Genomic DNA, 12,004 nt, shown 5'->3' on the forward strand with positions numbered 1-12,004 from the left:
ATCGAGAATCTGGTTTCTGCTTATGTACCTGGTCTTGCACCTCTTTTCCATGTCTTGTAGATTAAGGTATTGCAAATTTTGCCTTGGAAAAGTGTGCAGCTCTGCATCCAGGGGTGCCACTGGGGAATGTCTTGTGTGCTGTAAATTCCTTCATGTTTCACGTAGCTGGTCCCTTAACTTTTTTTTTTTTTTTTAATTTATATTTAGGAAAGAAACAGAATTGAGAATTTCATCATGAGTCTGGCTTCTACTATCTTGTGAATTAAAATGGGCACATTTTTGCTCTGAAGAGTATGACAAAAATTTGTAAGGAATACATATTAAAAAAATCTTATATTGATTTCTTCTTGATTACAGAGTACTAATACGTCTCATTGATGACTTTTTGCTGGTTACGCCACATTTATTGCAGGCACGAACTTTTCTAAGGTATGCTATTGAAGACAGTCTTCAAAGTAATAAGCACTAACACCTTTTACATAATTCTTTTTAGTCTCTATACATGTTGTACATACAGGTATATTTGTTTTATGAGTTAATAGCCAAGGGCTGTTTTAGAGTCCTTACTTGGTGTAAGCGTGTGCTTGGGAAGAATCCTAATAGCTACATTCTTGACAGCCAGCTAACAATCTGTTGCAGCTCAGATGCTAGGGGACTCCTGCTGAAGTTTAAATTAGGGACCTACCTACTGACTTTGATGGAGCTTCCAGCAAAAATTAGTAGTGCACTAGTAACCAAAGCAGCTGACAGGTGTCTTTTAAGTAATTTCCCTCAAATTTTGATGATATCTTATTTATATTCTTTAGATGTTTTTATTGAGCAGTTGTGCTGCTAGTTTCTGTTCCTGGGAAAGGGTGCAAATTTTAACTGATCCAATATTGCTAAGAATTTTCTGATCATTAAAATTCCATGGTGAGTATCTAAAGATACCAGTAGCAGGGCAGCATGCAGTTCACACAGAAGTTTTAAACCAGTAATTCTATAGAGTGCTTCAGAACTACGTTTTCTTTTAAAATTGAACCCAAAAGAGGTTCCTGCTTACCGTGGAGTATGAGTGTACAGTCAGTCCAAGGAGAGTTTGACTGATACCAAAGCCAATTTCATGGATCCAATAGACTGATCTTGAAGCTTAGGCTCTGCAGTGCAGTCATTTGCATCATGCTTTTCAGTACTCAGAAAGATGTAGCTCTCTTGTGAACCTGAAGGGTGATGGAGGAATCAATTAAGTACAGATTGAAGTATAAATTGTATGAAATAGTGGATAATGTGCTTTTAAGACTTTATTTATCCTCATTTCCTTATCAGAACAGAAAGAAATTTCTAGGGATCTGTAGGTTTACATTTCTGGAAGTGATAAACTAAACTAAGAGGCTGGGGGTGCCTGAAGCTAATAATCCTTATAACATGTTTTCAGCACAATGTCATTTGCAGTAGCATTGCAGATATTGTCCTACTTGCCTTTTGAAGTTACCTGCATCTTTGTTCTATATCAACTTCTGCACCATCTGCATTGATTTTCTGTAGAGAAGCAGCCTCTTCTGTGAGAGTTTTCCAGAACTGCTTACAGATCCTATGAACTCTGTACCACAAATGGAGTAGTAACAGTTTTGTCTAGTGTAGTACTGCATTATGGGGACTCAATAAATTAATTTTGAGGAGACAGCATTACGGCTATGGCACCCCAAGAAGAAAAGCCTGTCTCTTCCTCTCACTCTTTAAAAGGATGAAACCTGCCCATAAATACATTGCCAAGTAAGACAAATTGCTGCTTGTCTGTGACACCACTAATCCAATAGTAGTAGATAATCAGCAGGCATTCTGCCAGTGAAAACATCCTTAGGGGAAACTTTCTCCACAAAGTTCCAAACCTTTCATCAAATAAATGAGGTTACTATTATATGGATTCTCCTTTTGTTTAGTTAACTTTCAAAAACAATAACTCTTAATCTTTTTCCAGTGATTATGATCTCAGTGGTTTCTGAGTGTGGTTTATGCAGCTTGTCTCAAATGTTTCATGGCAGAAATGCTTAATTTGCATTAATCTGTGACATTTCTTCACCATTATCCTAAAGTTTATTTTATGTATGTATTTACCTCTAATATCTTCACTTTTGTTTATTTCTTGCTGTATTCTTTAACCTAGAGTTGGCTGCAGTTCCCTTTATTCTTTGGTTTCTGACCTCTTATGCAAGATCTTGTTTGCTTTTATGGTGAGAGTTAGGCTAACTGTTTGTGTCTGTTCTAGGACTCTAGCAACAGGTATTCCCGAGTATGGCTTTTTAATAAATCCAAATAAGACAGTCGTGAATTTTCCTGTTGATGATATCCCAGGATGTTCCAAATTTAAACAGCTGCCAAATTGTCGTTTGATCCCGTGGTGTGGTTTATTATTAGATATACAGACACTTGAGGTTTACTGCGATTACTCCAGGTAAATATAGTTGTAAACTCCAGTGTCAGCTTTATAGTGTCTTGTACATAGTGTGGGAGGCACAAGGGTGTCTTGTGAATGGTGTAAATAAATTAACTGCAAAATGTATTTTACAATTCTGATTCTTATACAGTAATCTAAACACTTTATGCTGTTGTGCAGCTTACTGTTTTCTCCATTCCACGCTGGTGGAATGTGCATGCCATTAACACCATTAAATGTGGCTAGCTCACTGGTGATGTATGCCACATGATGGCTACATGGTTCTGAAAATGTTTATTCAATCACATCAGTTCAGTTTCTGTCACCACTATGCACTGTATTGCACCTGATGTCATGTAACTACATGTATTGTTTTGAAATTGTTATTTTTGTACCTTCCTAAAAAAAGCAGGAATTATTATTCTTCAGGTAGGGATTGGGATTGCTAGAGATTGGGATTAATTTGGTATTGACTGGAGCGACTAGCAATCCTTTCACCATCAGAGGTGTTCCCTGCAGTACACTTCAGATGGTAGTGTAGGGGAGAGAGAACTTCTTGACTGTCTACACAAAACAGCTCAAAGTGGCATAGAACTCAGGACAAAACAATGTGTCCTACTAAAAAGCTCTGTAGACCCTTCACATGGACTACTAGGGATAGCATTAGACATTTGCTAAAGATTGAAAAGAAGGAACTGTTTAAGCTCAAGCATAATATTGCTGCATTAATGACCATTTTTAGTATAAACAGCGCTTCATGCATTTAAGTGGGAAATTAGGAGGACGTTTTCCATCAACTGAATGGTAAAATTCTTCAGTAGTCTTCCTAAACAGAAAAGCTTGGTCGGTTTAGGAAAGGAATTTATATGACATATGATTTTCCATAGCAAAGGACTAAAACCAACAGCCAAAGAGATTTATTCACTAGCTGTGTTTCTGAAAGAAACAGTTTATGTTGATAAAGGGCATCAGTGCTACTGGTCTTGGAGACACTAATCAGAATCATAAAATCATAGAATTGTTTATGTTGGAAAAGGCCTTTAAGATCATCAAGTCCAACCATTAACCCAGAACTGCCAAGTCCACCACGGTGTTTGTTACAAGGACTGCCTTGCTTTTGATAAGCTTGACTTAAGTAACTGGAACACTGGGATTGTTCCAGCAACTAAGATGGCTTCAGACCTAAGATCCTGCATTGCATGGATCATAAATTGTAACCTGATTGTCAGTGGAGTAATTAATAATGCTCCGGCTAGACTATGTGTTTTAGAAATACATTTAGTTTGTGTTTAAGGTTATTGGTTTGGCTTTTTTAAGCAAGGTGAGTTATTCAACCCTGAGATATTGAAGTTGTTCCTTAGATAATACCCTTAAAGCCATAGTGTCTAGTTTTTTTCAACACTGAATTTAGTTGTGGCCTTCTTTTAGCTATTGGCTTGTTGATTAGCAGGAATCTCTGTAACATGAGTTGTTAAATGGGGCGTACTTTACAGAATGTAATATAGTCTATTGGCCCATGGAATTAAACTACTTTTTTTTTTTTTCTAGTTATACCTTTACTTCTATCAGATCAAGTCTTTCCTTCAATTCATGTAGAACAGCTGGGAAAAACATGAAAAACAAACTGATTGCAGTCCTCAAACTGAAATGTCATTGTTTATTTCTTGATTTAGAGGTAAGAATATGAAAACGGATGTTTGGAAGTACTGTGATCACTGATGAAAAGCATTAGAACTGCTTTGAGTTCTAAGATAAAGACTTTATTTTGAGAGGTAATCCACATCATTTGGGACTGTTGACAATAATTATGTTGTAGGGTCTTCCAGAACTGAACCTGCTAACTTACTTGCATAAAGGAAATTTTTGAAGTTTAGCATAAAATGTTTTTTATCTGGATCTTCAACAAATCCTATTATAACACTAAAATATTCTTAAGGCTCTGTTTCTATTCTCTTCTAGATCAACAGCCTTAGAACAGTTCTCATTAACATCTACAAGATATTTTTACTTCAGGCTTACAGGTAAGCCACTGTCTTCTGTAGTAACTGTCAATATTTCATTACTCTTTCTTGACACAGGGAGGAGCTATGGGTTAGAAATAAGTGTGCCATATAAATGTGCAGTGTGTAATGTGTTCAGTAGTAAATATCAGTAGCAAGTCAAGTTATTCTTTTTTCAACACCTCTTAAGTAAGAGTATTAGATTTAGAATACAGGATTATATTGATGTGTGTGTTAAGTGGTATTTCACTAAGTAGATTTTCAGTGTCTCTTGGTATTGACAGGTGACTTCAAGAAAACCAGTTTGTTTTTCTTCAGGAGTATATCTTATTAACCATTTTATATTTAGACCAGTTAAATGTTAATCAGTTTATATTTAGAACTTTGTATCTATTAAATTCATATAGAACTTTGACCAGTATAACTAGGTAAAGTGAGGTTTCATTCTGCCAAGTTAATTGCAGTTTCTTACCTGCTGATAATGTCTTGATTGCTCCTTAGCTGGTAGTATCTTGGTGTCTGTGAGCTGGTCTTGATCAGCAGAGGAAATGAATGTTTTAAACAAAGATAAGGGAAAGAAATTAAAACTGATAACCAGACTGGGAGAAAATAATAAACTCTGTACATTGAAAACTTTGAATGATTGGCAGCAGAAAGTAATTTTTAAAATTTTTTTTAACAGATCTTTTGCTAGGGTCATACTTTTTAGGAAGTGGCATTTTAGTTTTGTTCTTAAAATCATCTTGGTCTATATTCAAACTGTATTCTTTGTCCAAGATATATTCTTTGTCCAAGAAGTGTAATTGGATTTGTCTAGTACAGCACTGATGTGTCAGACTCTTAAATTTTTGTGTGAGTGACTTATGGTTTTTCTCTGATGTTGGATAGGATTACTTAGTTACTTCTGTATGCTTTTAGGGTAGCATTCTAACAGTGCTCTTTATATGTTATTTTAAAAACTGTCTAGAGCTGCATGTCAGGTTAATTCAGCCAGAGACCTCCAACGAAGCTTTAATAAATATTTGAAAATGTCAAAATTTTTTAAAGTGATTGCAATACACTAATTTAATGAACAACTATATACATTCTTGAATAATAAAAGTCAACATTGTAATTAGCTATATTCACATAAGCGGGATTATAATGCCAGAGTCTGAAGGAAAAAAAAAGGGAGAAAAAGGTCACAATTTTAACATATTTCCAAACAGGCGTAAAGGAGCATTTGATACAAATAATTTCTGTAGAATTGGCTTCAAAATACATAAAATAGGGCGTATCCCGGTCTCTGAAACACCACATCATTTGAAAGTCTGTTTTCCTGTGTACCTGAACAGAATTTATTGTGGAATTTTGCTTTGTTTTAATTTTCTCTCAAACTCTTTCATGTGGGTGTTCTCTGGTTGCATGGTCTGTGATATGGAATTGGTGACGATGTGTAGTTTATTTTTCCCTGCACATAACAGAGTTGTTGTCCTCAGAAGAGAATTCTGTTACCAAGGCAGATGGCTTCAAGATCTTCTTTCAGCATAAAACCTATAAACAAATGTCCTGTGTGTCTGACGCCTCCAGGAATGTGTATATATAGGAGAGGTGTCATACGGTAACAGTGTTGATACAGCTAAAGATTGTTGGGTGCTTTTAAATGTTGTATAGTGGGTAAGGTATGTAATCATACTTGCACTTGAAATTGCAAATGACTTTTGATTAAATAGGCTGGTTTTTTGTGAACAGGTTCCATGCCTGTGTTCTCCAACTTCCGTTCAACCAGCAAGTTAGAAAAAATCCTTATTTCTTCCTAAGGATCATCTCTGAGACTGCGCCATGCTGCTATGCTATCCTGAAAGCAAAAAATGCAGGTATAGGTTGTTAATGATGATGAAGTAGTTGGTTTTGGGTAGTCTTTTTAGACAAACGAAGCATCTTTAATGTGCAGTCTGATAATGTAATTTTTAGATAAAGATCAGGAATGAAAAATATGGAGTGTGTGTTAAGAATCACAGTCCATTTTTCTTCTTAAATTCAGTTTTCTGAAGACTGAGATTCAGGCTTTAGTTTTTAGTTTTCTGCTGGCCTAAGAGACATCATTGACTAAATGGGTCTTTAGTAAAAAGTCTTTAAGTGGTTTTGTAGAAGGAGAGATCAGACATACTTCGTGATGCTCATCATTTGCAGTGACATTATTATCCTGTTCTATCTTTAGGGATTGCTTTAGGTAACAAAGGTGCATCTGGTGTGTTCCCTTATGAGGCAGCAGAATGGCTCTGCTACCATGCCTTCATTGTCAAACTGTCGAATCACAAAGTTATTTACAAATGTCTGCTTAAGCCCTTAAAAATCTGTAAGTATTCAACTATTTTTACAGTTTTATCTAAGGTTAATTTTAATAAATATTGGTAATTAATTGATTTTTCAAGTTTTCTCATCATAAAATGTTGTTATAAAATATACATTAATATGCTTTCTGATTTTAATCAAATTTACTAAGGATAAGTAGGCAAATTAAAATGGTGTGTTTTTCAACACTGCATGTTCTAGAGCCTCGTCCTTACAGGACAATACCTGATACTTGACACTTAAGTTTGTACTGTTCAGAAGGCTTAAAAAGATTGAGGTAATCATAAAAGCATTCTCAGCAGGTTTAACTAAATGAAGTATAAATGCTCGGGCTTCTATTTTTAAAAATGTAGATGGCAACTAAATAAGTTCCTCACACAATTTAAATTCGTACCAAAAAAAGTGTCATTGGGGTCACTTTGAAACAGAACTGCTGGCTACACTGTGTGTGCTGTGTTCTTACAGAGTGGTGGTGTTGGCATACCTCTGACACTTCTATTTGGTGAAAGAAGCTGCCTGTGTTCCTGGCATCTGGGGGGCTCTCGCTTTAACTAGTTGTGTGCTCCGTTCTATTATTTCTGTTGCTTGGGCAATTCTTCAGTCTCATTCCAGAATAGCATCTATTTGATTTGAAACGTGTCATAAGCTTACTTTGATACCTTCACAGTGCCCCGAAAAGAGGGCAGCTCTCCTTTTGAAAGGATGCATTTTCTTCCCAGATCAAAGGCTTGCAGCAGTGCCTGAGTGCACAGTCTGATTTTTGGTGGTGCAGTGTGAATGTATCAAGATGTCAATTAAACTTTGACAGGAACCAGACTGGTGTTTGGGATTGTACCAGCCATGTTCTTGACAGCTATGGAGCAGAACTCCAACAGCCTCTCCCAGAGAAGCTCCTTCTCCCAGTTACTCACTGACACCAAAACCAGAGCCCCAAGTACTTCTCACTGCTGCTGAGAAGTACCTGGGCGTGGCTGCTGGCTTCACTTGGAGGGGACAGGAACTGGAAAACTAAGCAGACAATGCAGTAGTCATACCCTGTAGGATAATGGCTTCCCTGGGAACTGCCTCACTTCTTTGAGATCCTTATAAGGCACATTTGAGTTTTCGTCTTTAATGCTGAATGTTGTGCTCTTGGGATCTTTGACTGGCAGACCACAATGCAAGCCAAAGCTCCATCATCCTTCTCTGTGCATACTTTGCTCTTGAATCTGACAGTACCTTCACGGTGGAGACAGCCCCAGGCAGCGTTACTGCTCAGCAGAAGCTTGTCTTCCGTGGCTGCACGCATCTGCCATAAAAATGGTTTCTGCCCTCCACAGAATCACTCCACCACAAATGGCAGGGAAAATGTGCTGGGGAAGTAAAGTGGAGTTTCCCTAGTGTGAATAGTGGTTGTCACTAGGCTCCTTCTGCTGTACCCATACAGCTGCTTGCCTAAATGCAGCACTGGCCTGAAACTTGCATGTGGTCCAAGCCTGTGTGCACAGTTTCTAAACTGATAAGGGAAAGAGGGAAGGCTGACCATCTATCAGTTGGCTTCTCTGGAAGTGAGAATTGCCCTTGAGAAATGGAATAATCTTTCTTCCTAAATTCCTGGAAAAGTCTATGTTGTATAACACACTACTTGCTGAGTATTGTGGAGGTGGAGCAGGAAAAATACAAAGGTCACTAGAAGGTTAGTGGTGATGTTTTCTTGAAAAGAGTAATTTCCAGCTATTCTTTCATAAATCTTACCTTCTCTAAGGCAGAGTCTGTTCTTCACAGCCACAGTGTCAAGACAACCCACTCTTTTTATGTACAGGGCACAGTTTCTTTTGCAATGTTTGAGACTTCAGGTAAAGTGCTGAAAAGTCAAGGGTTTAGAGATCTTTGCTTCATAGCTACCTAAACAATTAGCAGGCTTTGACTCATTTTTTACTGTGAAAGTGAGACAAAAATTTTTGTCTTACTTCTGGCAATCGGATAGCACGTGTAGATGTTGGAGTAGTCATGACAGGGAAGTCACTGACTCAGGTGTGATCCTGTAAAGTTAGCTCAGTATCTCTGTGTGGTAACTGTAGCACAGAGATAACCAAGGTTGGTAATAGCCCCTGTGTTGACTTAACAACTGCATTTTTTTGTTGTCATTTTGGAGTTTGTATTGGCTGTATCAAGCCTATTGCCCCTGTAAGTTCATGTTGTTGATAGGAATTGTTACAAACATGGGTTTTCTTGTTTCCCTGCACATGCCTTCCCATTACTCTCCACAGGAAGTCAATACCAAGCCCATTGGTTTGGGGGAGGAGGATCGTCCCCCCCCAATTCCCAAACCTGTTAAATATCAACGTCAGGGGCTTGTCAGTACGAGTTGTCATCATTCTTCAGAGTAAAGTATTTAAAACATAGTTACTGTTTAACATCTCTCCTATTATTACCAGTAGGGAAAGGAGCAAGAGTCTTTCCTTATCATGATAAGATATAAATACATCATCTGTCTCCTTTCCAAGTCCAGGATAAATGTTTACTGAGCACTTCTACCTTTCTGCACCATTGACAATTTTGCTGACTCTGTTTAGGTGACGGACTTAAACTGTTGCTAGGATTTTACATGTTCTTCTTAATATTTAAAAAGTCCTTTTAACTGTCTGTAATTCTGTTGATGGGACATTCACTGACCTGTGTTTCAAACAGTTATGTTATCCTATAAAAAATTAATTTCTGAGAATCTCATTTAGTCTCCAATATTTTCCACCATAAGGGTGGCTTTCCAGTTAGCCTCTCTTCTCTGACAAGAAAACACAGCGGGGAGAATTGCTGTTGCCAGTCTTATAGCAAAAGGTGCATTTTCCACTTGATTTTATTTTTTTTAATCTTTTTTGCATACGTCAGTTCCAGGGATATGGCTACTTAGATGTCATACATGAAAGTAGAGGGGAAAGGAAACAGTCTGGGAATACCTTCCTGCGACAGATAAGGACCTATCCCTTGTCCTTAGCATTGTTTAAAACAGGGTCTTTCAAAGTAACTGGCTTGACAGAAGGCCTTTTTGGGTGGCTAAAGTTATTGAATAAATGGTCTTGTGCTTTTCAAAAACGTTTAATGAAGTTCTCAAATCCAAACAAATAAGTGTTACAAGAATTGAAAGTAGGAGGAATTTGCTCCTTGATTTTCTTTGCTAATATTTTCATGTACAATTTTGAACCTTTTTATTTATTAGTCTCATTTAAAGGTAGAAGAATGGTAGCATATTTTATTATAACTTTTTTCATCCCCATATTCCATATGTTTCAGCTTTTTAATTGGATTTAGCTAGTATTCATTTCATGACTTCATTAGTATTTTGCCTAAATGACAAATGATAGTTACTTGCAGTTATAATGAATTGTTTCTGATATTTTGGTAGGTAAGATGCAGCTGTTCAGGAAGATCTCAAAGGATACTATGGCACTACTGGAGGCAGTGACAGAACCATCTCTTTGTCAAGATTTCAAAGCTATCCTGGACTAACTGATTGATGTTTATTTTATAATTTTTCCAGGTTTGAAAATAAGTGCTATGCCTTTAGGTGACTTTCCTCTCTACTTTGTTTTGATAGAGTGGACCAAAATCAACTTTGTTCAGAAGTTTTCTCTTTGTTTCTCAGATACCATACAAGGACTTAAAAAGAGTAGACAATTTTTTTAATATCTTTTTGTTTGTATTTTTTTGTTGTTGGGGTTTTTTTTGTAAATTCATAGGCTATTTGAAGTAATTTACTTGGTTTCATTCAGTGATCCCCATCCTCTTGATGAAGGAATCATTAAACTATGTTCTGTACAAAGTTACCTACTTTCATGTTTCAGTGGGTTGTTTTGAAGGACTCTGTGTTGCAGACTATTTTATAATAAAGTACCTGGTTAATTGCAATAACACGTGCTTTTTTCCAGTACCTTTATTTTATAGTAATCTTTAATATTCTGCCCATCTGGGTTATGCCTTGAAATTTAGTTACCTTCACAGGGCAAGTGCGTTTCATGGCATTACCTAGCAAGATGCACAGGCTGGAAATTTTATGCTTTGGAGATCACAGCTAGTATACAACAAAATTTCACTGTCCAGAATGGATTTTTTTAGAGCATGTTTTATATATTTTGAATACTTGGTGGTATTTTTAGTACAGTGTTATATGGAATGATGATGCTGGTGCATTTATACCTACAAAACAGAAGTTCTTGATTAGAAAATATACCACATATGTTGCTCTTCTGTTTGCATTTACTGTTTTATATTTATGTTTATCTTTGCCTCTATACAAAAAAACTTTTTACAAAGGCATATATATATATGTCCTTTATATCTAGGTAGATATAGATAGATATAGAGATATATATAGGACATGGGAGATGGGTTTAAACTGAGAGTATGTTTACAGTAGATTTAAGGAAGAAATTCTTTACTGTGAGGGAGACGAGCCACTGAAACAGTTTGCCCAAAGAAGTCATGGAAGCCCCATCCCTGGCAGACCACCACCACACAGCACCTAGAAGCTGATTTGCCGTATTGCAATCTGTCCATTAATATCATAACTCACTTCAAAACATACAATCAGTCATATGGGTTTGGTTTTTTTCTTTCTAAAAAGTGGCACTGTTAAAATAAAAATGTAATAAACTTTCAAAAAGCCACAGAAGAATTGTTCCTACTAGAGATGAAGAACAAACCAGTTGCGTCTCAGCCAGCAGCTCAAACATTTAAACCCTCCTGTGCCCCACGATGGTCTGCAGTGATACTGGTGTGAGGGAGCACTATCACGGGCAACATCGCATAAGAGAGGCCTTGGCCAGGCAGGAAGCTTTATTTGATTGGATCGCGGGGCAGGAGGAGACAGGAAGACCCTCCAACATGAAGAAGAGAGGGAATGTAAACTTCACTTGATGGCTTGGATTAGACCATATTTTCTCTGTATCACAATCCGTTGTGATACTGTGAGAGTGCAAACAGCTGATGTGGTCCCAGTTGAAGGTGCAATTTTATAAAAATGAATAAAATGTAATGCATTCAATTCCCTGACCTGATATTTGTCTTTATCTGTAATTACTGGCTGAGTTGTCAGTTTTGAACAGTAACCGCTGTTTCTGAAGGCTGTTTGTAAACAGATACAAATACAATGCAGAAATCACAAGACTATTTCATTTAAAATATGCTCCACTCAAGAAGGCAAGTGGATGTAAAACTGAAACTAGTATGTGTTTTAGCAAATGGAGAATTTGTATATTTGAAGAAAAGCTACAGTCTCTAC

At 36.9% G+C, this 12,004-nt stretch overlaps 1 protein-coding gene across 6 annotated transcripts in view; it reads left to right on the plus strand.

Annotated features, from left to right (window-relative positions):
* The window catches only part of TERT (telomerase reverse transcriptase), a 30,523-nt gene extending 19,885 nt beyond the window's left edge, over window positions 1-10,638 (plus strand). The window contains exons 10-16 of one of the 6 annotated variants that reach the window (XM_027890924.1): window positions 358-429; window positions 2,246-2,431; window positions 3,962-4,088; window positions 4,373-4,434; window positions 6,145-6,269; window positions 6,614-6,751; window positions 10,130-10,638. In XM_027890924.1, coding sequence (XP_027746725.1) covers window positions 358-429; window positions 2,246-2,431; window positions 3,962-4,088; window positions 4,373-4,434; window positions 6,145-6,269; window positions 6,614-6,751; window positions 10,130-10,233 — 814 coding nt within the window. In that variant the 3' untranslated portion in view covers window positions 10,234-10,638. Of the gene's footprint in view, window positions 1-357; window positions 430-1,048; window positions 1,216-2,245; window positions 2,432-3,961; window positions 4,127-4,372; window positions 4,435-5,311; window positions 5,617-6,144; window positions 6,270-6,613; window positions 6,752-10,129 lie in introns of those variants that run through there. The other 5 variants (XM_027890923.1, XM_027890922.1, XM_027890925.1 and 2 more) reach the window with 5 other exon arrangements.
* The last annotated feature ends 1,366 nt before the right edge of the window (window positions 10,639-12,004 follow it).

The sequence above is a fragment of the Empidonax traillii genome, unplaced genomic scaffold, assembly GCF_003031625.1.
Source record: "Empidonax traillii isolate 1590-97213 ecotype Southwest subspecies unplaced genomic scaffold, ASM303162v1 scaffold303:size634589, whole genome shotgun sequence".
Taxonomy (NCBI): Eukaryota; Metazoa; Chordata; class Aves; order Passeriformes; family Tyrannidae; genus Empidonax; species Empidonax traillii.